Consider the following 27,233-nt stretch of genomic DNA (forward strand, 5'->3'; position numbering starts at 1 on the left):
GCAAGCCCTCTGCAGACATGGAATCTCCTGACCATTTGACCTTGGATTTTGCCATCTCCAGAACTGTGAGAAATCAATTTCCTATGCCACCTAGTCTATGGCATTCTGTTTTGACACCCAGATTAGCTAAAGTGCCAGCATGTCAACTTGCACACATAATTCTTGGAAACTCTGATGCCAAATCCTTGATGGCAAAAGGTGATTGATCTGCCAGAGACATGAGCCTACATCATCCCTCTTTCCACAATAAACCAGAGAGTCAAAACAGGCAAGAGTAGGTCAAGGTCTTCTAAAAGCCATACCTGAAAGGTTTCCAATAACAGTTGACTCCATGGTAATTCAATCACACAAACAACCACAACAAAAGACACAACTATCAGAGATTTTCAGGATCACCTCAAAAACACCATCTAACATTAGGGAGTTCAAAAAGGCACAAAGTTTCAGAAATTAAACTTTATTGAAATATTGTTTCATCAACTAGTAATTCTAACACCACTAATAAATGCTAGGGCAGGTGGTGGCATGGACAGCCTGGGGCACAAGTGCTATCTTTAAAAGCTTTGCTTGCTGTACCCTTTGGAGCTGCCTCCTGGTCCCCTCACCCTCTGCCCGCCTTTTAAGAGCCTGTCCTGGGCAGCATGACAGGGGCAAACAGCCTGGATGCCCTGTTGCAGACAGACATCCATCCCTGGAGGAGGAGGCCGCCTCTGGGTGCAGGAGGAGCTACTGGAATTCTTCCTCTCAGCCTTCTTTTAATGCCCTCAAGCACCTCCTGCACACAGATGGACCCCACCAGCAGCAGTAGAATAAACAGGCCCTGCAGCAGCAGGACTGCAGCTCTAGTGAATGAGACAAGCCTCTCTCCAGCAACGTAGAGGAGCCCAGGCTCAAAACCCTGGTCTCCGCCTCCATGTTTGCCACCGTGCCCAGGACTAGGGGCAGCATGGGAGCCGCTGGCTGGGGCCGTGTTGGTCACCCCCTCCCTCCGACTTCTCTCTACAGCCGCGTTTTCAGTTGCAAGGCTAAGGCCAGTGGCTACAGCAGGTGCCATAATTTCAGGCAGCTCCTCCTTGGGCTGGTCCTTGGCTGGAGCTCCCTTCACCTCCAGCGCTGTCTCTGGAGGGGGCTCTTCCCATGCTGGCTCTAGCTCAACAGCTGGTGCTGGAAGTGCTGGTATTTCTGCATATGGACCAGGAGCTGAAAAAGGAGAAAGGGTCCGCAGCGTCAGTCACTTTCCACTGGAATTTCCAAACACAGAAACAACCTCACTGAATTTAAAGGAGTTCCAGCCCCTAAACACTGCCCCTACGAAATCTTCCAGACTGCAGGCCACCTCACCTTGTGCCTGTGCCTCCATGGGCTCCCAAATCTCCTCCTGGATGAGGGCAGTGTGCAGATGCAGCCCCGATGGGATCTCTGGTGTGGCCTGGCCCTCTAGGGCCTGCCCCGGGCTGCCCTGTGGTACCCGGGTGCGCCTTCTTACAAAGGGCCACAGGCGTCTGGGGTGAGGGATGAGCCTTCTTCGGCATCGTCGGAAAAGGCTCTCATTCCCTCCATTCCTGAAGCAGCAGCCTCTCGAAGTGGGGAAGCAACACAAGAACATCTTGCTCTCTCGAGCGTCTCCCACCAAGTGAGCTGGTTACTGGGCTGACCCTAGGATCTCAGCGCCTGGTTACCAGAGTTCTAAGTTCTGTTGAATGTGTCATCGAGGAAGTGAGGTCGCTTCTTTAAGGTTCCGTCCCCTTGGCCCCTTTCTTCCATAAGTCCTATTCAGGACTCCACTGTGCTGCTGACTGCTCACCCTCCCCCCAGGACAACTCCTTACCTAGACACCATTATGTCCACCCAGGGCCTGCTTGGACACCTGTGCCTGATGTTCACCGGGGGCCGGATGTCCTCCTCAGGCCTGATGTCCACCTAGGGCCTGATGTCTGCCTTGGGCCTATGTTCCTTTTGGGGCCTTGTGTTTACCTGGGGACTATATCCAGCTGGGGCCTGATGGCTTACTGGCTCTTGTTGTTCACCTAAGGCCTTGTGTCCACCTGAGGTCTGGTGATCACCTGGGACTTGGGTATCAACCTGGGGTCTGGGTGTCTACTTAAGGCCGGATGTGCGCCTAAGGCCTGAGTTTTCACCTGGGCCTGATGTTCTCCTGGGAACTGGCTGTGTACCTTGGGTCTAACGTCCACCTGGAGCCTATGTATCTACCTAAGGCACGGTGTCTACCTGCGGCCTGATGTCCACAGGAGTCTGGTGTTCAAATGGGCCTGCTGTTCACCTAGGGCCTTGGTGTCCATCTGGGGCCTAGCTGTCAACTTGGGGCCTGGTGTACACCTTGAATCCAGCGTCCATCTGGGGCCTGATGTCTGCCTGCAGGACTGGCATCCTCCTGAGTGAAGTGGGAGGATCTCTGGAGCTCAAGAGGTTGAGACCACAGTGAGCTGTGACTGTGCCACTGCCCTCCAGTCTGGGTGACAGAGTGAGACCCTGTCTCAAACAGATCAACAGAAAAACACACAAATTATATAGCTATACAAAAATATTTTCTTTCCTTTTAACCTTATTCTATGAGCTTTATTCATTATTTATTTATTTATTTCACTTTTAAAACGTTTTTGTTAAAAACCAAGACACAAACATACACTTTCGCCTAAGCCTAAGCAGGGTCAGGATCATCAATTTCACTGTCCTCTACCGCCACATCTTGTCCCACTGGAAGGTCTTCAGGGGCAGTAATAGGCATGGGGCTGTCATCTCCTTGATAATAATGCCTTCTTCTGGAAACCTTCTGAAGGACCTGCCCGAGGCTGCTTCACAGTTAACTTAAAAAAAAAAAAAAGTAAGCATATACCCTAAAATAACAATAAAAAACATAGGATATTAAATACATAAAACATTAACATCAGCATCTATTCTTTTCATCGATTGTTATGCACTGTACATAATTGTACACACCCACATCACCACAAACATGTAAACTCTGTGGTGTCCAATAAATCTGCCTTTCTTTACCTACAATTGTCTTGGTAAATTCTTTTACCACCCATCCCACAGTCCCAGAGAGTCGCTGCTCCCCTATGACCATGAGTAAGGAGGATGTATAGCTGACACCACCCAGGAATATTCCCTGAGGCCAAGCTCAGGCCACAGATTATGGTGAAGCCTCCAACTTCCACATTGTAAGCCTCCATGGGCCTGGTGACCCCTGTCACCAGGTCACAGGGAGCATCTATGGGTGAGGCACTTGCAGAGGCCCCGGGGTATACCCCAGCACACTGGAGGCGCCTCCCCACACCCACAACCCCAGGCATGTATAGAGGATCCACATTCCTGCACACAAACACCAGGTAATGCATGAGGGGAAGGGAGGCTACCTTGAGACTAAGCACTGCCTCACTACCTTAAAACACTCTGTCATCATGAGGGCGAACCAGAGATTGACTCGACTGGCAGTTTAGTCCATCACTTTGGCCCTTGAGTTACTAACATTGATGGAACTGTTCAAAGTTACTAACTTTGGGTTTTCTGCCCACGTAACAGCCGGAAGCTAAGATGGGAACATCAGTGTCAGTCAAATAAAGCAACATGCGTTAACTTAGGGACCGCTACACAAGCTCACCAGTACATCCTTCTGTTGCAACTAGGATGCCACTTACCCCTTTACATAAGAGAAAAGATTTTTAAAGTGGAATATGAATTATTGCTTTTTATGCAGATGCCATTATTAAACATTATAATTGCCCTGGTTTTTCCAAGTATGACATATAAACAGTTAAATCGATTCAAGATCATTAAATCATATGAAATAATTTTTATATACATTATCTGCTGAGTTGAATATTACATAAGTCATCTCCAACTCATAGGTAGTCTTACAGAGATAGAGGCATATTTTTTAAATTGCTGAGCTTGATATCAAACAATATAAATGCTGTTAAGAATGCTGAGATGGATTTGCTTAATAGCTATCAAACCGGCCTGCCTTCACAGGAAGGGCATATAGCCGCTGCACTTGCACCAGACAATTTATTTGTGTGTCCGTGGACAAGAAGTAAAGAAAAACAATGAATAACTTCCAAAGCAGTGAACACATTGCAGCTGAGCTCTGGAATTCTTAGTAGAAACCATGAAAAGGGAATGAAAACACTTAGAGCAATTGCAGGTTAGAAACTGGGATTCACAGGAGGTTAATGGAGCACATTGTGTTAAGTGAAATGAGCCAGGCACAAAAAGACAACTACCAAGTGATCTGACTTATGTGGAATGTAAACAATGGAACTCACAGAAGCAGGATGTGGAATGGAGGTTACCAGGGGCTGGGAGGCAGGGACTTGGGGAGACAGTGAAAGCACTCAAAATTGTAGTTAGACAGGAGGAATAAGTTTAAGAGATACATTGCTCAACATGGTGACTGCAGTTAATGTATTGTATTCTTGAAAATCAAGAAGTGTTCTCACCAAAAAAATAAGTATGCATATGTTCCTGAGTGCAATGTAATCATTCCACAATCTGCTTATTTCTACACAGGTTTTACACAACATATATACAATTTTATTTGCCATTTAAAAAAACGAATGAATTCTTTTTTACAAAAAGAATTAAGTACTGGAAAACTGGTCACAGTTTAGGATAACTCTCTTTGTAAAATTAATGGTTCCTTTCTTAACCAACCCATTGGTCTATATTAGTTAATGAAATGAGACTTGGTTTATACTCTAAATCTGAACACAAAATTGTAGTCGTCTTCTATGTATTAACTGATCTGAAAGCAACAGCAGAATCAGAATGAAAACCATCTGAAAAGAAAGTTTTCCCAAGTGAAATGTTTTATTGGCCTTTGATTTATCTCTTTTACTTAGAAATAAAACGAACACTTATTATTTTAATAGACCCAATTGCTTCAGGCTATAAACGTGATTACACAATTTGAACTTCAATTTTTATAGCCTGAGAGATATGCTTTTGAAAATATTCTTGGCTGGGTGCAATGGCTCACGCCTGTAATCCCAGCACTCTGGGAGGCCGAGGCAGGCAGATCACAAGGTCAGGAGATTGAGTCCATCTTGGCTAACATGGTGAAACTCCATATCTACTAAAAGAATAGAAAAATTTAGCCAGGAGTGGTGGTGGGCCCCTGTGGTCCCACCCACTGGGGAGGCTTAGGCAGGAGAAAGGGATGAACCCGGGAGGCAGAGCTTGCAGTGAGCCGAGATCGTGCCACTGCACTCCAGCCTGGGCGACAGAACGAGACTCTGTCTCAAAAAAAAAAAAAAAGGTAAATATTCCTGGCCGGGTGTGGTGGCTCAGCACCTGTAATCCCAGCAACTCAGGAGGCTGAGGGATGAGAATCCCTTGAACCCAGGAAGTGGAGGTTGCAGTGAGCCGAGATCATGCCACTGCACTCCAGCCTGGGCAACAGAGGGAGACTCTGCCTAAAAAAAAAAAAAAAATCATTCTTGAATAAAAACAAACACCTTTAATTCTATGCTATTGTCCTTTATATATTAACTTGGAGAAAAAGAAAAAAATTATACAATGAAATTTATTATTCTACTTTTGATTAATATGTTCCCCTTTCTTTTTTTTTTTTTTTTGAGACGGAGTCTCACTGTGTTGCCCAGGCTGGAGTGCAGTGGCCGGATCTCAGCTCACTGCAAGCTCCGCCTCCCGGGTTCACGCCATTCTCCGGCCTCAGCCTCCCGAGTAGCTGGGACTACAGGCGCCCGCCGCCTCGCCCGGCTAGTTTTTTTTTTTGTATTTTTTAGTAGAGACGGGGTTTCACCGTGTTAGCCAGGATGGTCTCGATCTCCTGACCTCGTGATCCGCCCGTCTCGGCCTCCCAAAGTGCTGGGATTACAGGCTTGAGCCACCGCGCCCGGCCAATATGTTCCCCTTTCTATCATGCAGTTTACTTCTTAATCAATCTCCATAATCAACTGCAATTTTTTTTTTTTTTGAGATGGAGTTGCACTCTTGTTGCCAGGCTTGAGTGCAATGGCATAATCTCAGCTCACTGCAAGCTCTGCCTCCTGAGTTCAAGCTACTGTCCTGTCTCAGCCTCCCCAGTAGCTAGGATTACAGGCATGCGTCACCATGCCTGGCTAATTTTGTATTTTTAGTAGAGACAGGGTTTCTCCATGTTGGTCAGGCTGGCCTCGAACTCTTGTCCTCAGATGATCCGCCCACCTTGGCTTCCCAAAGTGCTGAGATTACAGGTGTGAGCCACCGTGCCCAGCCATATTAATTTATAGATGTTAAATTTAAAGCAATTGTCTTTTAAGATACCCTTTTGTCAGTTTCACTTACTGATGGCAACTTTCTGCTTTGAGTAACATGATTCATCTCTGCTGTCAGGGGTCAGGGTTGCTGAGCCAGGAAGGTGTTTGTGTGTGTCTGTGTTTGTTTGTTTTGTTTACTGACTGCATCTGTCCTACTGGCTGGGAGAACACACACCGACATCTGTCCTGGCAGTGAAGGAGGGAGCCGCCCTCTGGGCACAGAGAGAAACCATCACTGCACCCAGACTGCACCTACTCTAGTAAAGAACAAGTCTGAGAGCTTGCACACTAGTGAGATGATCAATTCCTCACTCTGCTCACAGTAAGGACAAGGCTGTGACTATCAGCTGGGGCAGAGAGTACACAGCTCAACAGCAGGTTTTTAAAAAGAGAGCAGAGTCTTCTTCCTTCCATGTTAAAAACAATCATAATATGGTTCAGCTGACCACCAAGGACTGGGTTATATCCCGCTATTCTCTGAAACTCAATACTGTCTTTGAATTTTTTGGAATCTCATAGCCTTTTCTATCTAAATATCTAAATGTATACTGTTACTCTCATGGCTAAAAGTTGCAGGGAGCAGTCTCTTTCTTTCATTTGTGTTTCCAATTCTTTCTGGTTTCCTACACTATGACACTGTTTTAAACAAAATTTAAAAATCAGGCTGCACTCTCTGTTACCCATTGGTTTTTAGTGCACTAAAATTCACAGCATTTCCTGTTTGAAAAATAAGAAGCCACAATTTTATTAATCATCATCTGTTTGAAAGCCGTGTTAGTTTTAATAGTTACTGTGCTTCTCAACATATTTTAAATGCCCATTCATGTGTCTTCTCTAACATTTCCAGGTTTGTGCTATTATACACAGGGGTAAAAGAAGTGACCAGGGGAATCAATGTACAAATGGCTGAAAAAACAACAAAGATCCCAGCAGTTGTTTAGGACAAAACAGACCTGGCTGAGTCTCAAGTACCAAAGCAGGAATCATAAACATGCCACAGGGGGATTTGCTCCAAATGATATTTAAATATTTAAAAATGTACAATTTATATATGAACAAAAAGAAAAGAATTAACTATTTTTTTGAGGCAGGGTCTCACTCTATTGCCCAGGTTGGAGTGCAGTGATGCAATCATGGCTCACTACAGCCTTGAACTCCCAGGCTCAAGAGATCCTCCCACCTCAGCCTCCTGAATAGCTGGGACTGTCCAAAGGCATACCTGGAAAGAAGGTGAAAACTTATTTATATTTCAATGTAATTATTTGTGAAGAAGAAAACATAATAAAGGCATTAGGAATGTAATGCCTAAATAGTAAAGTATGTTTTTATGGAAAATCACCGGTAGCTGGAAAAAATGTCTGCAGAATATTTAGGTCCTGTTTGCAAGAGTAACGGGGAGCACTGGACACATCTCACCTCAATCCACAGGCAAGGCAGGACCCAAGCCACAGCCTTAAATGTATTCATTTGCTAAAAGAAAATGAACAGTTCTTTCTCTTCTTCTCACACACTTAAATCTAGTTTTATCATTACATAATTTCTGGCTGGGCATGGTGACTCCTGCCTGTAGTCCCAGCACTTTGGGAGGCTGACGTGGGTGGATCGCAAGGTCAGGAGTTCGAGACTAGCCTGACCAACATGGTGAAACCCCCTCTCTACTAAAAATACAAAAATTAGCCAGGCGTGGCGGCAGGTGCCTGTAATCCCAGCTACTCCAGAAGCTGAGGCAGGAGAATTGCTTGAACCTGAAAGGCAGAGGTTGCAGTGAGCCAAGATCATGCCATTGCACTCCAGCCTGAGTGACAGAGCGAGACTCCAACTCAAAATACTACTACTACTACTAATAATAATAATTTCCATATTTGAGCTCAGATTAATATATCATTTGTGAAGTTGATGTCTGCTTTGATTTCAGCTTTCCTGAATTGTTAGAAAAATGCTAAGTTTCTTACATTATGCCTGATGGCCAAGTGAGGGAGTCAGTGTGGAAGCATTTTTCGTGGAAGGTCCTGGTGGTCTCACAGGTAGCATTTAGGATGACATGTGCGCTCAGCCGAGAGCAGTTTCTACCTTGTCTCTCACTGGGAAATTATGAATATGACAAGGAGCTTCTTTCAGCATGCCTGCATTTGCAATTTAGGGCCTCTGATCCATGTCATGGGGGAAATACTCTTTCTTTTTCTTTCCTAAAATTGCCTCCAACATAAGGGATTTGACAGCATTGAATCATTGAATTCTGTCTGTAATGAAAAAGAATTCTGTCTCCGTGTAATCTGGTTAACCTATTAAATGTTCCTACAAGAAGCAAATGTTGAAACGGTAAAATGGTGAGTGGTCCCTCCGCACCCCCAGGGGGACAAGATCTTGCTCTGTTGCCCAAGCTGGAATGTGGTGGCATGATCATAGCTCACTGCAGCCTCAGCCTCCTAAGTAGATGGGACTACAGGCATGTGCCACCACACCCAACTAATTTTTCAAAAACTTTTTGTAGACATGGGGTCTCTCACTATGTTGCTTAGGCTGGTCTCGAACTTCTGGCCTCAAGCAGTCCTTTCACCTTGGCCTCTCAAAGCGCTGGGATTATAGGCATGAGCCATTGTGACAGGCCAGTAAGCAATTTTGATAATAGAAGGGGAATCAAAGGAAATTCAAGAAAAATGATAAAAATAAGCCAATAGCATTAGTGCTATTACAAAGGTTAAAGAAACTAACATCAAACAATAGAAGATTTGGAAAGGGGGAAACTGTTACATAAAGAATTTCTCTAATACCTCAAATTCCACCCCCCCCACTGTCTATCCCTTTTTCCTCTATGCTTATTCATGTTTTAAGTATCCATAATTGGTATAATAATCCACAAAGACACTTATTTTAAACCTCAAAGCTTTTCTTTTTTCTGTTTTTTTGAGATGGAGTCTCACTCTGTCGCCCAGGCTGGAGTGCAGTGGCTTGATCTCGGCTCACTGTAAGCTCCACCTCCCAGGTTCATGCCATTTTCCTGCCTCAGCCTACTGAGTAGCTGGGACTACAGGCACCTGCCAAAACACTCAGCTACTTTTTTTTGTGTGTGTGTATTTTTAATAGAGACAGGGTTTCACTGTGTTAGCCAGGATGGTCTCGATCTCCTGACATCATGATCTACCCGCCGCAGCCTCCCAAAGTGCTGGGATTACACGTGTGAGCCACTGCACCCGGCCAAAGCTTTTCTTATATCAACAGGAACTTTGTAATGCAAGTGGAAAAATGTATGCTATATACAGATCCAACATAAAACTGTTATTTTTCAAAACCAAGTGCTGATGCATAATTTAAATACTCTGGAGCTTTTAATTTAATTTTTATTTTTAATTAATTAATTAATTATTATTATTTTTTTTGAGATGAGTTTTGCTCTTGTTGCCCAAGCTGGAGGGCAATGGCGCAGTCTCAGCTCACTGCAACTTCTGTCTCCCAGGTTCAAGCGATTCTCCTGCCTCAGTCTCCCAAGTAGCCAGGATTACAGCTGCCCGCCACCACGCCCGGCTAATTTTTGTATTTTAAGTAGAGACAGGGCCTTGTTAGCAAGGCTCGTCTTGAATTCCTTACCTCAAGTGATTCTCCTGCCTCGGCCTCCCAAAGTGCTGGGATTATAGGCATGAGCCACTGCACCTGGTCTCTGGTGCATACATAAATATGTATTCCTATTTAAACCAAATCTTGATTTTTCCTTCAGGTAAATTGGCTGTAGCCTTGTTATTTTGTACCCAGTGGGAATGGGTTCCCACTGGCACGTCTCCAGTAGTCACTATGATAAATCAAACATTTCCCTGCCAGGTAAAGGAAAACCAGTGAGAAGAGCTTGGTATTTTAAATGGTCAAATATCAATGATAACTTGACAATCTCATTGTTAAATATTGTTAAACAAAACTATAAGTTACGTCATAGCAAGATCTAAGGAGGAACAGTGCTGAATGCGTATCTCTTCTCTTTAGGATTTATTATAAATTTTTGCTCTAAGTCTTACATTCTTGGAGTAACAATTTTAATTGGCCAAAACAGAGTTTTATAGAAATTATCATTGGCATATCCCCAGTTGTCACTATCATAAACTAGACAACATTTGGCTACCAAGTAAACTAAAACCAGTGAAGTACTAAACTGTGAATGCAGGTTCTAAAGCACATTTTGTTTTAATTTATTTAATAAAATTCAAATCTATTAAGCATTTACTTGGGTGCACCAATATTTACTTTTCCTGGAATAATGATCAATTATGGCTATTCCAGGACCAAATTTTAAATCCAATTCTAATTATTTCAAAAGTCAAGACCAAATAGGTTATAATAAACAATACCTTTTCCAAGTTCCCCCATTTTCAGCTGTGTGTGGTGGTGCATGCCTGTAGTCCCAGCTACTCAGGAGGCTGAGGCAAGAGGATTCCTTGAGCCCAGGAGTTGTAGGTGGCAGTGAGCTGTGATTGCACCACTGTACTCCAGCCCGGGTGACAGAGTGAGAACCCAAGTCTTAAAAAACACCAACAATCAGCCTGGCGAGGTGGCTCACGCCTGTAATCCCAGCACTTTGGGAGGCCAAGTCAGGCGTATCACGAGGTCAGGAGATTGAGACCATCCAGGCTAACATGGTGAAACCCCATCTCTACTAAAAATACAAAAAATTAGGCGGGCGTGGTGGCAGGCACCTGTAGTCCCAACTACTTACGAGGCTGAGGCAGGAGAATGGCGTGAACCTGGGAGGCAGGGCTTGCAGTGAGCCAAGATCGTGCCACTGCACTCCAGCCTGGGCAACAGAGCGAGACTCTGTCTCAAAAACAAAACAAATAAACAAAAAACACCAACAATCAAGTCCCCCTATTTTCATTCAATAAAGGAAAAAGGTGAAATTAAGCATATGAAAACTGAGTGAGTCTCTAAGTTATTATTAATGTGATATTTATATCATTAAATGGCAAGACCTTAGGCAATACCGCATTACCATTCAGTTTTATAAGCATTTAACTTCTGTTTGTAAAAAAATGTTGGCCTGGTGCGGTGGTTCACACCTGTAATCCCAGCACTTTGGGAGGCAGAGGTGGGCGGATCACAAGGGCAGGACATCGAGACCATCCTGGCTAACATGATGAAACCCCCTCTCTACTAAAAATACAAAAAATTAGCCAGGTGTGGTGGTGGGTACCTGCAGTTCCAGCTACTCTGGAGGCTGAGGCAGGAGAATCGCTTGAACAAGGGAGGCGGAGCTTGCAGTGAGCCAAGATTGTGCCACTGCACTCCAGCCTGGGCGACAGAGTGAGACTCCATCTGAAAAAAAAAAAAAGTGAAAGTAGCTGTAGTGACAATTGTCAAAACGTGGAAAACAACCCAGCAGATGACTGGATTTAAAAACTATAGTATATACAAACAATAAAATATAATTAAGGCATAAAAAGGAGTGAAGTTCTGATACCTCTTACAACATGGATGAACCCTGAAAACATTTTTTAATAACTTCTTTTAATATGACTTATTTTAATACATTTGAATGTATTACTGACATTTGCATAATTTTTCTTTGCACAACCGGGATTTTTTTTCCTAATGTTTCTGCCATAATCAAGGAACATGGGAAAGAGAAGTAAGTGGTTTACTACAATATCTAAACCCTTTACCCACACAATGGTCTTCACAGATAGACTCTCTACCTTGATGCCTATGCCAGATCCTATTAGAGAGTGTGGAGGTGCTTCCAGAAGTTTCTCCTCTCGTGTGCCACGAGGCAAGGTTGAAGGCTGGTTTTGCTCTCCAGTGTCCACGCCTGAAAAAGCCGTGGTGGGGCACAGGCTGGGTAACTCCCGCTCCACTTCTCTGTTTCATGCAGGGATGACATGAGCCACTTCCCAGCTACCGATGGATGAAGAGCAGCTGTGAGTATCTATGCACATGGATACCAGCTTTTACATGGGTTAAGTGCTACTTTGTTTAGGAGGAGGAAATAATTTCCATAGATAAGATAATAGCTCTTATTTCAAAGTAAATTGATTTAAAATGTATTCATATAGAGAAGGAAAGGCTTCCAGACAAGCAGAAGCACAATTTCACATCAAATACATAAAAACGATCAAAATCTTATGGAAGAAAGGTATCTTAATTTTAATCACCAAAATTTAACTTTTTTGGTAAATATTTAGGGCTATAATAAAAGTAAACCAATGCTAAAAAAATGACAGTTGCAGGGAATACTGTCGAGTTTCTTGTTTGTGGTTTGAACACTGAAGGGCCCCACCTTGTTATGGTCATAATATTTGGCCTCACTCTTGTTGTTACACTGAGGACACTCACCATTTAAGGTGAGAACAACTGGAAGGTATTCCTCGCGGAAGGAGCTCTTGTAGAGCTGTAAGCGGGGGGACGGTGGTTCGGAAGCTCAGTGTGGCCGCCTCTCTGGTCAGCATGATCTCTTCAGGAAATAAAGCTGCAGGGAAGCTGGAGTTCTTACTGAAGGTGTAAGTGTACTGTTCTTGAAGATTGTAGAACACCACAGTGCCCATTCAACATGCCAAAATCTCTGGAATGACACAGTTTTGCTATGTTACGCATATGTATGTGCCAGACTCTTACTTTGTGTATATTTTTAAAGTGTCCGTAATCCTTAAATATCTCAAAGTAAAATAATCATGGCATTTTGATGTTTTTTTAAACTTTTTAAATTTTAAACAAAGAGGAATATAAAATATAGATAACTAAACTCCCTCATATCCCCAGGACCCAGAATTAACAACTAACATCCTATTATTGCCCCCAAAATGCTTCATCTTCAATTTGGATAAAGGTGAATCTCCAGTAGAACTGTGTAATTTCTATGTTACTGCTTTCCTCAGGGTGTTGCACTGATGATCCTCTGAGAAATGCAGAAAGGACTTCCACCAGATCCAACAGAAGCAGCCACAGACGTCTCGAGAATGGAATCCTATCTCCTCCTAAAGTAAATGGGTTTGGGATGGAAACAATTCTATTTTAAATAATCAGACAGAATTACCTTATACTTTCCTTAAAGTGCCAAATGCCAGAATGATCTCTGTAGTCTGTGATCTCCCACAGTTTCTCTGCAACCTGCTCCATGGGCACACCCACCTTGTGTGTAGACAGCCCATCATATGTGGCTGCTGCTGCCATGTCCTGCACACCCTGGCTCCACTCCTGGCATGGCTGTGGCTTTCTTCCAGCATCTGGGGAGTGATGACAGAGAAGTCCTGGACAGAGTATATTCATGAGAGATGAGATCAAAGCTAGAATACATGTGTTTCATTTTGCCTGTTTTGGGGGAGCTGAGGTCATGGAGGTTTCCCTGTGAACATGCAGAGTTGCCAGAGGTGCTAATGAGCCAATAGGCCTGATGGCTCTGTCCTCACATTTTCTCATTTGCTGACCAATTTTAGTGATCTTAGCTTTTGGTAAAATAGGTGATAAAATATTTTCACCTATTGAAAACATTTCAATAGGTGATATTGCTAGCAAGTGATAAAATATTTCAGATGATTCCATTAGTCTTTACAGCTGTGGTCTTATTTAAACACTGTATCAAAGAGACATAACCCAGAGGTAATATAATTTTTATCACCTTTTTCCCAATTATAAGATACATTGCTTTTTCAAGTTAATTATTCCTAATGAAACACAGACTGCCAGGGCAGACAATATTGTTATTAACCCATGCAGGTAAATTTCCCATAAAACATGGACGTGTATTATTAGTGGGCCAAGACAGTTCCTCTTGCCACTACTTACTGTCGCTTTGGCAGAGCAGAGGCCCCAGCATGTAAGCCGCTTCAGAGCATGGCTGCTGTGTGTCCATCCTCACAACCTGAGTGACCAGCAGGAGCTCCTCATGGGAAAGAACTTCTGTGTCACTGGCCTTAGGAAGCAAATACAACTACCTTAATGTTATTCTGAACAACACACAGTAAATAATAACCTTTCATTGCAGTTCAAGAGGTATTAAGTTACATTTGTAAATACATAATGTAAACCAAAAATACAATTCTAAGCCCACTGGCCATCTGAATGGACCCCTCCTCTGGGCAAGGGCATTCCAAGGCTAACCTGAGGGACTGGTTCAGGCCATGATGGGGGACAAGGGGTGCCTCATTACACCATCCTCCCTTTTGGAATTACCGATGGAACAAACTAAGTCTGCTGAGAAACATTTTCAATTTCTTCTCTCTGAAGCCTGCTACCTGGAGGCTTCATCTACATGATAAACTTTGGTCTCCACAACTCCTTATCATCATAACCCAGACATTCCTTTCTACCGATTCCAAGTCTTCCAGTTAATAACTTAACTCTTTCAACCAATTGGCAATCAGAAAATTGTTCCATCTACCCATAATCTGGAAGCTTCCCCTTCCCCGCTTCTTGCTGCCTTTCCAGACTGAACCAATGTGCATCTTACATGTATCTGACCGAGTCTTGTGTCTCCCTAAAATGTATAAAATAGACTGTGCCTCAACAACCTTGGGCACATGCTCTCAGGATCTCCTGAGGGTTGTGTCACGGACCATTGGTCACTCATATTTGGCTCAGAATAAATCTCCTCAGATATTTTACAGAATTCGACTCTTTTTTTCATCCATAATAGCAGGGAAATCAAAATGCTCAGGTGAACACTTACAAACACAGTAATGTATTTAGTGAGGTCATCTGAGGATCAGTATTCACTGTTCATGAACCTGACCACAGAAAAGCAAGTGGTCGTGGGTGCAGACGTGAGATTACATTCTCCATGCAATTAAGCACGCCACTGCTCTTTCCAATGTAGCCACTGCATAAAACTTAAATGCAGTTACCATGCAAGGAATAGCAATCTGCCTTCACCATAAAAGCACCTGACTGAGAAGATTTAGGATTTCAATTTATCAGAACTTTATTGCTAAAGTCCTAAGAGATTCCTATTGTGATTATTAGGCATTTCCTTACTCATTGATGTTATAAATTTAAAAATAAAAAAATACTGATTCAAGAGCAAGATAAAGGTATGACACAATGCGTTCTTAAAGTTATTGTGTAGGATAATGCATGGGAAAGTGCTTGGCCAATGACTGTCACCACCCGTGCATCGACGCTTACTGCATATCTTGTATTTGCCAGGCCTGTGTGTGGGGCATGTGGACATAAGTATCATTCATGCCCCCAGGAAATCTGATGGATATTACCAATAATAATAATGACAACAATAATATCATCATGTAAGTAAATACTTGGGGAAACACTAGTATCTGTGGTTCCAACACATAAAGGTCTAGCATAGGAGCCAGAGACCTGGCAGGTGAGCTGGCTGGACCAACAACCTCCCCTCTGGACAGAGTAAGGCAATTTTTCTATAGCTCTTAAGATGTTCATATTTGTTGTTGTAATACTTCAATTATACGTGTATTTCTGATTTATGGACAAATAATCGCTCATCTAGTTTTACCTTTCTGATGCCCTTTATTCGTGTAGAACTTAGTAAGTTTTAATTCCTAACAATCACAAAGCCACCACTCACTCCAAGATATACAGATTGAAGCATGTAAAACTACCACTTTTGCAGGTCAACAATTTAATATGACCCAAACGAATAGCTTTGCACTAAAAAATATGAATGACTTAGTAGTCATTCAAATTCTGCTTAGGTTCAGAACCCTCATTTCAGATAGAAAAGTTAGCATTGTTAAGTTTATATCCTGTCTAAAATTTTTAATAAAGTGACCAGCAGAATATTTGGCAAGACAGGAAGAAATATAAAATGAATATCCTAAAAGTTAAGAAATTGTTTTATTGAATCAGGCTGCTACCAAAATCAGACAAAATAAAATGGCATGGCTTTATCTGGGTAAGCCCCTGTGATTCCCCCTAAGGAAAGCCCGTAGATTATTGCCAACATAGTACTATCTAGCTGTGTTGTGGAACCAGTGGTCAACAAGGCAGAAGGAACCACCAGATTATAGGGGGAGTGAACCTGGACATTTGTTTTATTATAAATGTGAGGATAATACACCGAATTAATTTCTGGTGTTAAATATCAACCTATCTGTAACATCACATATAAACATTTTAATTCCTATGATTGCTGTTTTAAAAAAACATCCTAGAGTAAAAATGCAAGTGTATTTGTCATTCACTGTGGATGTTTGAATCTTGAGGAACTAATTAAAAACTACTTTTTTTTTTTTTTTTTTTTTTAACCGAGTCTCACTCTGTCCCCCAGGCTAGAGTGCAGTGGCATGATCTCAGCTCACTGCAAGCTCCACTTCCTGGGTTCCCATCATTCTCCTGCCTCAGCCTCCCGAGCAGCTGGGACTACAGGTGCCCGCCACCAAGCCCGGCTAATTTTTTTGTAGTTTTAGTAGAGAAGGGGTTTCACCATGTTAGCCAGGATGGTCTCAATCTCCTGACCTGGTGATCCGCCCACCTCAGCCTCCCAAAGTGCTGGGATCACAGACGTGAGCCACCGCACCTGGTCAAAAACTGTATTTTTTAATGTAGAAAAAACTAAACATTAATTCTGCTTTAAACGTTGACAATGCGTACAGAGTCCTGAAAATACATATATAAAATCATGATGCAAGTTGTATGTATTTAGGCAGATATTATAATAATAGAGTGTTTTTCATTTTATTGTTTGCAATATACCTTGCTGAATGTGTAGGCATTTCTTTTTTCTTTTTCTTTTTCTTTTTTTTTTTTTTTGAGATGGAGTCTCGCTCTGTTGCCCAGACTGGAGTGCAGTGGTGCAATCTCAGCTCACTGCAACCTCTGCCCTCCGAGTTCAAGTGATTCTCCTGCCTCAGCCTCCCAAGTAGCTGGGATTACAGGCGCCTGCCACCACGCCCGGTTAATTTTTTGTATTTTTAGTAGAGACTGGGTTTCACCATCTTGGCCAGGCTGCCCTTGAACTCCTGATCTCAAGATCCACCCGCCTCACCCTCCCAAAGTGCTGGGATTACAGGCGTGAGCCACCGCAACCGGCTGGGCAACCAGTTTTTAAAAACATGCCATGTGTGCTTGAGAAAATTATGTATTCTTTAGTTTTGTTCTAACAAATCAAGCTGTTCGTTTTGTTGTTAACTCTATTTCCTTACTAATTTTTGTCCAACTGACTTACCAATTACTAACAGATGTATATTTAAGCCTCTTTCTATCATGGTTGATTTATAAATTTCTTCTTCTAGTTTAGTCAACTTTTGTCTTTATACACCTTGACTCATTTTTACCAGAAGCATATGAGTTCAGATCTGTTCTTTCTGTTAAAATTAAAAAGTAGCAGCTGGGTGTGGTGGATCATGTCTGTAATCCTAGCCCTTTGTGAGGCTGAGGCGGGCATATAGCTTAAGCCCAAGAGTTCAAGACCAGCTTGGACAACCCAGTGAGACCCTGTCTAGAAAATACAAAAATCGGCCAGGCGCAGTGGCTCAAGCCTGTAATCCCAGCACTTTGGGAGGCCGAGACGGGCGGATCACGAGGTCAGGAGATCGAGACCATCCTGGCTAACATGGTGAAACCCCGTCTCTACTAAAAGATACAAAAAACTAGCCGGGCGTGGTGGCGGGCGCCTGTAGTCCCAGCTACTCCGGAGGCTGAGGCAGGAGAATGGCGTGAACCCGGGAGGCGGAGCTTGCAGTGAGCCGAGATCCGGCCACTGCACTCCAGCCTGGGCGACAGAGCGAGACTCCATCTCAAAAAAAAAAAAAAAAAAAAGAAAATACAAAAATCATCTAGGTGTAGTGGCACATGAGTAGCTTTAGTCCCGGCTATTGGGAAGACTGAGGTGAAAGGATAGCTTGAGCCTAGGAGGTTGAGGCTGCAGAGAGCTATGATCACACCACTGCACTCCAGCCTGGTGTCAGAGTGACATCTTGTCTCAAAAAATAATAATAATAATATTAATTAATTAATTAATTAAAATAAAATAAACTGTGGAGTCTGACACTACTCTGGGTAGTCAGTGTTTTATTCAATTATAGGACACACAATTAGTGTCCAGAGAACTGGATAATTGGTGCTTAAAAAGATACCACATATTTGATGTCAGCAGGAAAAAATCCACACATTTAGTGTGAGAAGTGTTATGAACAAAAGTAGTTCAATTTCTTTATCAAAAATTACTTCAAGTGTGAATAAACTAAACTCCCCAATTAAAAGACACAGAGTGGCTGAATGGATAAAAAACAAGATCTAACTAAAAGTTGTCTATAAGAGACTCACTTAGATACAAGGACACTCATAGGCCGAAAGTGAAAGAATGGTTAAAAGATCATCCATGCAAGTTGGAACCAAAATAGAGTAGGTGTGTCTAAACTTATCTCAGACAAAATAGACTTTCAGTCAAAAATTGTCACCAGAGACAAAGACGGACATCATAAAATGATAAAAGGGTCAATTCACCAGAAAGATAGAACAACTATAAACATATATACAACCAACATCAGAGCACTTAAATACTGTATATAAAACAAACATTGGGAGAACTGAACCGAGAGAAGAGAAAGAGCCTTCAATAAAAGTTGGCTACTTTCAATAAAAGTAGCCTTCAATACCCAGCTTTCAATAATGGATAGAACATCTACATATAAAATCAATAAGGACACAGCAGAGTTGAACAACACTGTTGACCAAATGGACCAGACAGACAGAACATTCCACCCAGTTGCAGAAGAACGCACATTCTTCGAAGGACACAGAATATTCTTCAGAACGGATCACATATTGGGCCAAAAAATAAGTCTCAACAAACACTAAAACACTGAGTTCATATTAAGTGTCTTTTCTGATCACAATGAAATAAAACTAGAAATTAATAGCTAAAGGAAAACTGGCAATCCCACAAATATCTGGAAATTAAAGAACGCATTTTTGAACAACCAATGTGTCAAAGAAGAAATCAAAAGAGAAATCAGAAAACATCTTGTGACAAATGAAAATGAAAACACAGCATACCAAAACTTATGGGATGCAGCAAAAGCAGTGCTAGGAAGGAAATGAATAATAAATGCTGACTTTGAAAAAGATCTCAAATCAAATAACGAAACTTTACACCTCAAAAAACTAGAAGAAGAACAAACAAAGCCTAAAGTTAGGCAAAAAAAGGGAAATCACATTAGAGCAGAAATAAATTGAGGACAGAAAAGGAAATTTTTAAAAGTAGCCCGAGCGATGGCTCAACCCTGTAATCCCAGCACTCTGGGAGGCCAAGGTGGGTGGATCATGAGGTCAGGAAATCGAGACCACCCTGGTGAACATGGTGAAACCCTGTCTCTACTAAAAATACAAAAAAATTAGCCGGGCATGGTGGCAGGGGCCTATAGTCCCAGCTACTCGGGAGGCTGAGGCAGGAGAATGGTGAGAACCCAGGGGGCGGAGCTAGTAGTAAGCCCCGATCGTGCCACTGCACTCCAGCCTGGGCGACAGAGTGAGACTCCATCTCAAAAAATAAAATAAAAAGTAAACGAAATTAAGAGTTGCATGATTCCACTTATATGAGGTATCTAAAGTAGTCAAACTCATCAAAGCAGAGAATAGAATGATTGTCAAATGCTGGAAGCAGAAAGAAATGAGGAGTTGCTATACAACTAATATAAAGTGTGTTACATGCAAGATGAATAAATTCTGGTGATCTGCTGTACAACAACCTGCCTATAGTTAAAAACACTTTATCATACACTTAAAGTTTTGTTAAGACAGTAGATCTCATGTTACATGCTCTTACCACAATTTTAGAAAAGATATTGCATTTAAAAACCTTTATATGATTACACTTTAACACTTTTGTAAAATTACGCATATCTTTCCATACATACGTAAAAATGAAGTCTAACATGAACTAAGTATATAGAATCTGTACCTTCAGAAGATGTATATTTTAAAACTGAATTAATGAAACAGATTGCAGTTCCCTTTTCTACTGAACTCAAATAGAGTTTCTTACCGGAATGAGAATCTGTGGTTTGTGTTTCTTTAACAAATCAATGATAATCTGCTCTATTCTAATAGAGGTTTTTGAAACACCCATCAAAGTTTTTATGTAGGAACGCCATTGTTTTTCCATGTCCAGGAGTCCCTGCAAAGCTGATCTTAGGGGAAAAAAAGACATAAATAATGTTGCTTAATGATTTTCTGATTATCTGCTGTAATAGTCCATTTTCAAACTGCTATAAAGAAGTGCCCAAGACTGGGTAATTTATGAAGGAAAGAGATTTAATTGACTCACAGTTGAGCATGGTTGGGGAGGCCTTGGGAAACTTACAGTCATGGAGGAAGGTGAAGGGGAAGCAAGGTACCTTCTTCACAAGGCAGCAGGAAGAAGTGCTGAGTGAAGGGGGAAGAGCCCCTTATAAAACCATCAGATCTTATGAGAACTCAGTCAGTATCACAAGAACAGCATGGGGGAAACTGCCCCGATGATTCAATTACCTCCACCTGGTCTCTCCCTTGACATGTGGGAATTATGGGAATTACAATTCAAGATGATATTTGGGTGGGACACAAAGCCTCACCATATCATCTGCCTAAAGCATTTATGATTAATGGGTATAGTGTCAGTTGCCTTCAAGTCTATTTTGCATTATTTTACACTGTCATTTTAATTTCAAATGAAGTTTTAAGATGTAAGTTTATCATTATCTTTATTGTATTTATATAGATATATCCCATTCTTATAATTTGCTAGTCATATGACTGTCATTATTTATGATGGGGAATATTGCATCTTTATTTCCCTAGTAAATCTTGATCTGCCTAACAATGTATCCTACTCTGATGGCATATGACTTTGTATAAATCTTTCTAGTAGTGAGACTTTAGGGTACTGGCTTTGCTGTGGCATTAATAGGTTAGACTAATAAAGTCATTGATAATCTCATTCAAGCCCAGGATCTTCAGCTGGTCTCTTCTGCTGAGGCCAGTGAATGTCAAAATGTTCTGGTTTGCTCACTCCAATACAGGCGATAAGCAGCATGGTCAGGATAAATGCTGCATTTCAGGGTAGAATAGAGGTCTGTAGGCAATGTATTGCAAACACTGTTAGGTCCTTTAAAATCCTAAAAATCCAAAAGAAACAGTATTTTAATTTATGTGCACTTAGGTCCTTTGGTCCATAATAAATCAGGTTAGAATACATGTTGACAGCTTCTCCATATTGCTTATTCTAGTTAGGAATAAATAAATAAAATAATAAAATATAATAAGTAAAGCAAGAAGAAATATTCAGGGTTCACAGTGAAACACCAGGTGTAATACAGAAGAATGGTCCAAAAGAATGCATTTTAAAATGTTGCTTGCCAAGACCTCATCTGTACAAAAAAATTTTTTTAATAAAAAAATGTGCCAGGCATGGTGATGTGCACCTGTAGTCCTAGCTACTCAGGAGGCTGAGGTGGGAGGATCACCTCAGTTTGGGAGGTCAATGCTGCAGCAAGCCGTGATTGCACCATTGTAATCCAGCCTGGGCAATAGTGAGACCCTGCCTCTTAAAAAATATATATAAATAAATAGGCTATGGCAGTGGTGTCATCTTGGGCTGGAACTCACGCTCCTGCCCGGGGAATGGCTGCCTCAACAGTAGCCCCCACTGCTGCCTCTTGGGCGTGAACTGAGCCTCCTGCTGCTGCCTGCTGCCTTACCTGCCGTTGTTGCCACATCCTGACTCCGGGCCAGCGCTGGGAATGTGCCCCTGGCTGCCTACTGCTACCTGCAGGTCGTGGGCAAGGGGAGCTATGGAGAGGTGACGCTTGTGAATCATCAGAAGGATGACAAGCAGTATGTCATTAAAACACTGAACCTCCAAGGGACTGGGAGTGGTGGCTCATGCCTGTAATCCCAGCACTTTGGGAGGCTGAGGTGGGAGGATCACAAGGTCAAGAGATTGAGACCATCTGGCCAACATGGTGAAACCCTGTCTCTACTAAAAAATACACAAATTAGCTGGGCGTGCTAATACAAAAATTAGCACGTGCCTGTAGTCCCAGCTACTTGGGAGGCTGAGGCAGGAGAATCGCTTGAACCTGGGAGGCAGAGGTTGCAGTGAACCGAGACTGTGCCACTGCACTCCAGCCTGGCAACAGAGCAAGACTCTGTCTAAAACAAAACAAAACAAAACAAAAATAACTGAACCTCCGAAATGCCTGTAGCCAAGAGCGGCGAGCTGCTGAACAGGAAGCCCAGCCCAGCTCTTGTCTCAGCTGAAGCATCCCAACATTGTCACCTACAAGGAGTCACGGGAGGGAGGAGACATTGTCATGGGCTTCTTTGAAGGAGGTGATCTGTACCGAAAACTCAAGGAGCAGAAAGGGCAGCTTCTGCCTGAGAATCAGGTGGCAGAGTGATTTGTACAGATCGCCATGGCTTTGCAGTATTTACATGAAAAACACAGCCTTCATCGAGATCTGAAAACTCAAAATGTCTTCCTAACAAGAACAAACATCATCAAAGTGGGGAACCTAGGAATTGGCCAAGTGACCTAGGAACTGGTCCCTTGAAGTCACGTGCCAGCCTGAAAGCCCATACCTGCAAACAGGACTTGAGCAATACCACAGAACTAGCCACAATCAGTAGGGTAAATATTGACATCTTACCAGCAAAAGGGAGGGACTCAGGGAGCGATGGCTTCATTCAGGAGAGTCAGCCAAGACACCTGGATGCCTCTAATGAGTTAGCAGGTAAATGCAGTGTTTCTCAAGTGGAAGAGGAGTTGCTGCAGGACAACACTAAATCCAGTGCTCAGCCTGAAAACCTTATTCCCACGTGGTCCTCTGACGTTGTCACTGGGGAAAAGAATGAACCAATGAAGCTCTGCAGCCCCTAATCAAAGAACAAAAGCCAAAGGACCAGGATCAAGTTGCTGGTGAATGTATTATAGAAAGACACGGCAGAATCCACCCAGATTGACAGCCACACAACTCGAGATCTGAACCTTCCCTGTCTCAACAGTGATGGCAGAAGAAGAAAGAACAGACTGAGCACAGAGGGGAAAAGAGACAGTTCCAAGAGTCGCCTCCTTGATTTTTGCCCTCAAGATGCTGAAAATCAAGGTAGAATGGCCACAGGGTCTGAGCAGTTCAAGGAGCAGTGAGACGTCATCATCAAAGGACTGACCATTATCAGCCAGAGAGGAGGCAACTAAAGCAGTCTCAGGAAGAAATGTTCTCTTCAGGCCCTTCAGTGAGGAAAGCTTCTCTTGAGTGTAGTAGGGCCAGGGAAACCGCAGGAGGAAGACCAACCTATCCCGCCTGATGGCTCTCCTCTGACTGCAGCATCCCTCAGGAAAGGAAACTGATCCATTGTCTGAGGATGAGTTAAGTTCTTCTACAAGTGCAACTGATAAGTCAGATGGGGATTCCAGGGAAGGGAAAGGTCAGACAAATGAAATTAATGCCTTGGTACAATTGATGACTCAGACCCTGAAACTGGATTCTAAAGCGAGCTGTGAAGATCTCCCGGTAGCAAATTGAGTGTCAGAATTCAAACTTCATCGGAAATATCGGAACACACTGATACTTCATGGGAAAGTTGCAGAAGAGGCAGAGGAACTCCATTTCAAAGAACTGCCTTCAGCTACCATGTGAGGTTCTGAAAAGATCAGGAGACTAGTTGAAGTCTTGAGAGCTGATGTAATTCGGAGCCTGGGAGCTCAGCTTTTAGAGCAGGTGTATGATCTTTTGGAAGAGGAGGATGAATATGAGAGAGAGGCACGTTTGTGGGAGCACATGGGTGAAAAGTATACAATTTACATTGTGAAAGCTCGCCAGTTGAAATTTTTTGAAGAAAACATGAATTTTTGAGCATTTGTTCTAATCTGCTGCCAGAATTAAAGACCTGTTCCCAGAGGTTTTTGGCTCAAAAAACAAGGGCAAACAGTCATTTGGAGGCCATTCACCACTGTTTTATATCTCTTTGGGGTTTTCTTACAGAAAAGAAAATGGACAGAACAGAGTAATACAAAGCAGGATCAACAAAGAAAAAAACCTTTGGCTTTCATATGCTCTTTATGAGGACAAATCTATTGTTTGTTTGATTACTGTTTACTGGGCCTTAAACCACCAAGTTTATATCTAGAATCTTATTTTTTTAAAGGTACTAATCAGTTTAAACACAGGGCTATAAAATACTGGATTGAAAATTTTATATGGTAATATAGAGATAAAAGTAATAGGAGAAACAAATGACATCATATGCCCAGTCATAACACCTGCTATTGTTTTGTTTGTTTGTTTGTTTGTTTTAGGACAGAGTTTCGCTCTTATTGCCCAGGCTGGAGTGCAGTATGCGATCTCGGCTCACTGCAAACTCTGCCTCCAGGGTTCAAGCAATTCTCCCGCCTCTGCCTCCTGAGTAGCTGGGATTAAAAGCGCCCACCATCACGCCCGGCTAATTTTTGTATTTTTAGTAGAGATGAGGTTTCTCCATGTTGGCCAGGCTTGTCTTGAACTCCTGACCTCAGGTGATCCGCCTGCCTAGGCCTCCCAAAGTGCTGGGATTACAGGTGTGAGCCACTGCGCTCGGCCAACACCTGCTATTGTCAATAACCATAGGGAGTAGTTGATAAATTATAAAATTTTAAAAAGTCAATTCACAGGTCTGGAAATAGATTAAAGAATATGAAGCTCTATCTAGTACTCGAGCAGCTGAATTTCTTTTCTACACGTTGACGGACTCTTCGTATTTTATTTTCATTTAATATAAACCTCATTTAGGGTATATACAAATTAAAATGGAGACACATTGGCTTTGTAAATCAGTATGTTTTTACATAATGGTTTTATTAGATTTATTTTCCATCAGTGACAACATTTCTTAAACACAAATTTCATTTCCATTTAAGCAAATTTGTAAGTACAGGTCCATTTAGTTTGGGGATATATTTAATGTTTGTCTCCTGAAGTTTGTCTTCATGTACTTTAAGATATTAGTTGTTGGTTGGGTGCAGTGGCTCACGCTTGTAATCCCAGAACTTTGGGAGGCCAAGGTGGGCGGATCACGAGCTAAGGAGATCCAGACCATCCTGGCTAACACGGTGAAACCCCGTCTCTACTAAAAATACAAAAAATTAGCCGGGTATGGTGGCGGGCGCCCGTAGTCCCAGCTACTCAGGAAGGTGAGGCAGGAGAATGGTGTGAACCCGGGAGGCGGAGCTTGCAGCGAGCAAAGATGGCGTCACTGCACTCCGGCCTGGGCGGTCGAGGGAGACTCCGTCTCAAAAAAAAAAAAGAAAAAAGGTTTTAGTAGTCTTCCCACGTTTTAAATGTATGACTATATACCACATATTTTATTAGTTGTTCAATAAGAGGTAATATCCATCTAGCAAAGAAATTTTATAAAGTTAAATACAAGTCTTAAATAGTACATTTTCACTTCTGTATTCAAGGGACTCTAAAAATAAATATTGCTCCAGAAAAAAATATATAAATAAACAAAAATATGTTGCTTCCTATACTGATAGCTCTTCATCTATATGCTTTCTAAACATAATGGTGTGACAAGTGACTCTCATTTGAAAATGTACATCTTTAAGCGATAATATGTCTCAATAGTGCCTGCATGTTCTCTACAACTGTGTGATAGTCACTCATGGGAAATATTTCATCACAATTCTGAATTACTAAGAAAGGATATTCCACTATGTAGTAGTATTTTATCTAGATAATTATAATACTGGTGTGTCAATGGTAAAATCTATAATACTTAAAAAGTAATATTCACACCTCATAATCAAGATCCACAGTAGCTGGACTCTCCCTTTGCCTGAAAATGATGAGTGTGCTTGTCCACGGTGATGCTGACACGTGTCTGGAGGAACTTGAAGAGGACGGAATGCCAGTGCTGATTGCCCAGCAGGCTGCCCTGGGCAGGGAGAGGGTCACGAGGGCATCCATGGAGAGCAGGTTAGCATCGCCTGGAAAAAGAGGAAAAGTAACTGCACTGTTCCATCCAGTTCAGTGCCATGGTTACAGAGGTTTAGCATTTCTCACAAGCACTGCACTTTCCTTACATCCTTCTGCTCCAAGAATTTGTCAGCTGGCTTTGTCTAAATACAATCTACTGTCCACCTTCAGAAATGTTTTCTGTTTATAAAATATTATTGTTCATTGTATTTTCATTTTTCTTGAAAATATTTTCTTCCCAGGGCCCTTTATGATGTCATCAGTTTATTTATGGAGCATCTAATAATGGTCTTACACAATTACCAAACTGTAAGACTTTTCACATAAAAGCATATTTAAGATATACACAGGTTGCCCTTAATATACCTCAATTATAGGATAACTGTGTTCCTGACACCTACATGGTTCTAACTCACCCGTACTGCCCAAAGAAATTACTTACAGGACATCCTTTCATTCTCAAATGTGTTCTGGTTTCAAGATAAATCAACACTTAACTGAAAAAAATGAAGTATGAAAAAATACTTTCTTCTAAATAATCACATTTTCAAAAACCATTGCCCTTTAGTTTTCTACCTGAATTAAGATGAGTTTTCTTTCAATTTCTGGGCGATGTGTTTGCCATTGTGTCCCCCAGGGAATAGGATTCCATCACTCCAGTTGGTTTTAAATTTCAAAGAAATAATTTCTTTTGCTGGGCTTATCGAATTTCTGATTAAATGTGTACAGCAAGGAACTTTTTCCACCAAAATTAACTATCTGGGATCCTAAATGAAAGACATTAAGAAGTGACTCTAGGTATAATGGATTTTTATTAGTGCACTGAAATGTGTAAGTCAACACACACATAGACATACATAGTATATCTCTGGTTCGTTTAAAATAGGGGAAAAAACGCTTCTGTAAATTTTCTTTTGATATCGATAGTTGATACACCTAAACCTCACTGATGTTTTCCCCAAAACATCATCTAGAAATATTTTTGTTGCTCTAATTCCAACTGCTGCTATCTTTGTACTGGCCTATTCTCATTCTGTAAAAAATGAAGACCTAGGCCAGGCGCTCACGC

The 27,233-nt window shown here is 42.1% G+C and overlaps 1 protein-coding gene and 1 pseudogene across 2 annotated transcripts; one reads left to right on the forward strand and one right to left on the reverse strand.

Moving 5' to 3' along the window:
* Positions 1-438: 438 nt before the first annotated feature.
* Positions 439-1,635, reverse strand: LOC112609795 (CMT1A duplicated region transcript 15 protein-like protein). 2 transcript variants are annotated; one of them, XM_025362900.1, is made up of 3 exons: positions 1,469-1,635; positions 1,052-1,200; positions 439-775 (listed from the first exon to the last, which is right to left on the reverse strand). In XM_025362900.1, exons 1-3 carry the CDS (start codon positions 1,530-1,532, stop codon positions 620-622), a joined length of 369 nt encoding a protein of 122 aa, XP_025218685.1. In that variant the 5' UTR covers positions 1,533-1,635; the 3' UTR covers positions 439-619. The 2 variants fall into 2 exon arrangements, with proteins under 2 accessions (XP_025218685.1, XP_025218684.1); XM_025362899.1 differs by having other exon boundaries at positions 620-1,200; positions 1,342-1,617.
* Positions 1,636-3,192: 1,557 nt separating this feature from the next.
* Positions 3,193-24,064, forward strand: LOC112610197 (annotated as a pseudogene).
* The last annotated feature ends 3,169 nt before the right edge of the window (positions 24,065-27,233 follow it).

Source organism: Theropithecus gelada, chromosome 16, assembly GCF_003255815.1.
Source record: "Theropithecus gelada isolate Dixy chromosome 16, Tgel_1.0, whole genome shotgun sequence".
NCBI classification, from domain to species: Eukaryota; Metazoa; Chordata; class Mammalia; order Primates; family Cercopithecidae; genus Theropithecus; species Theropithecus gelada.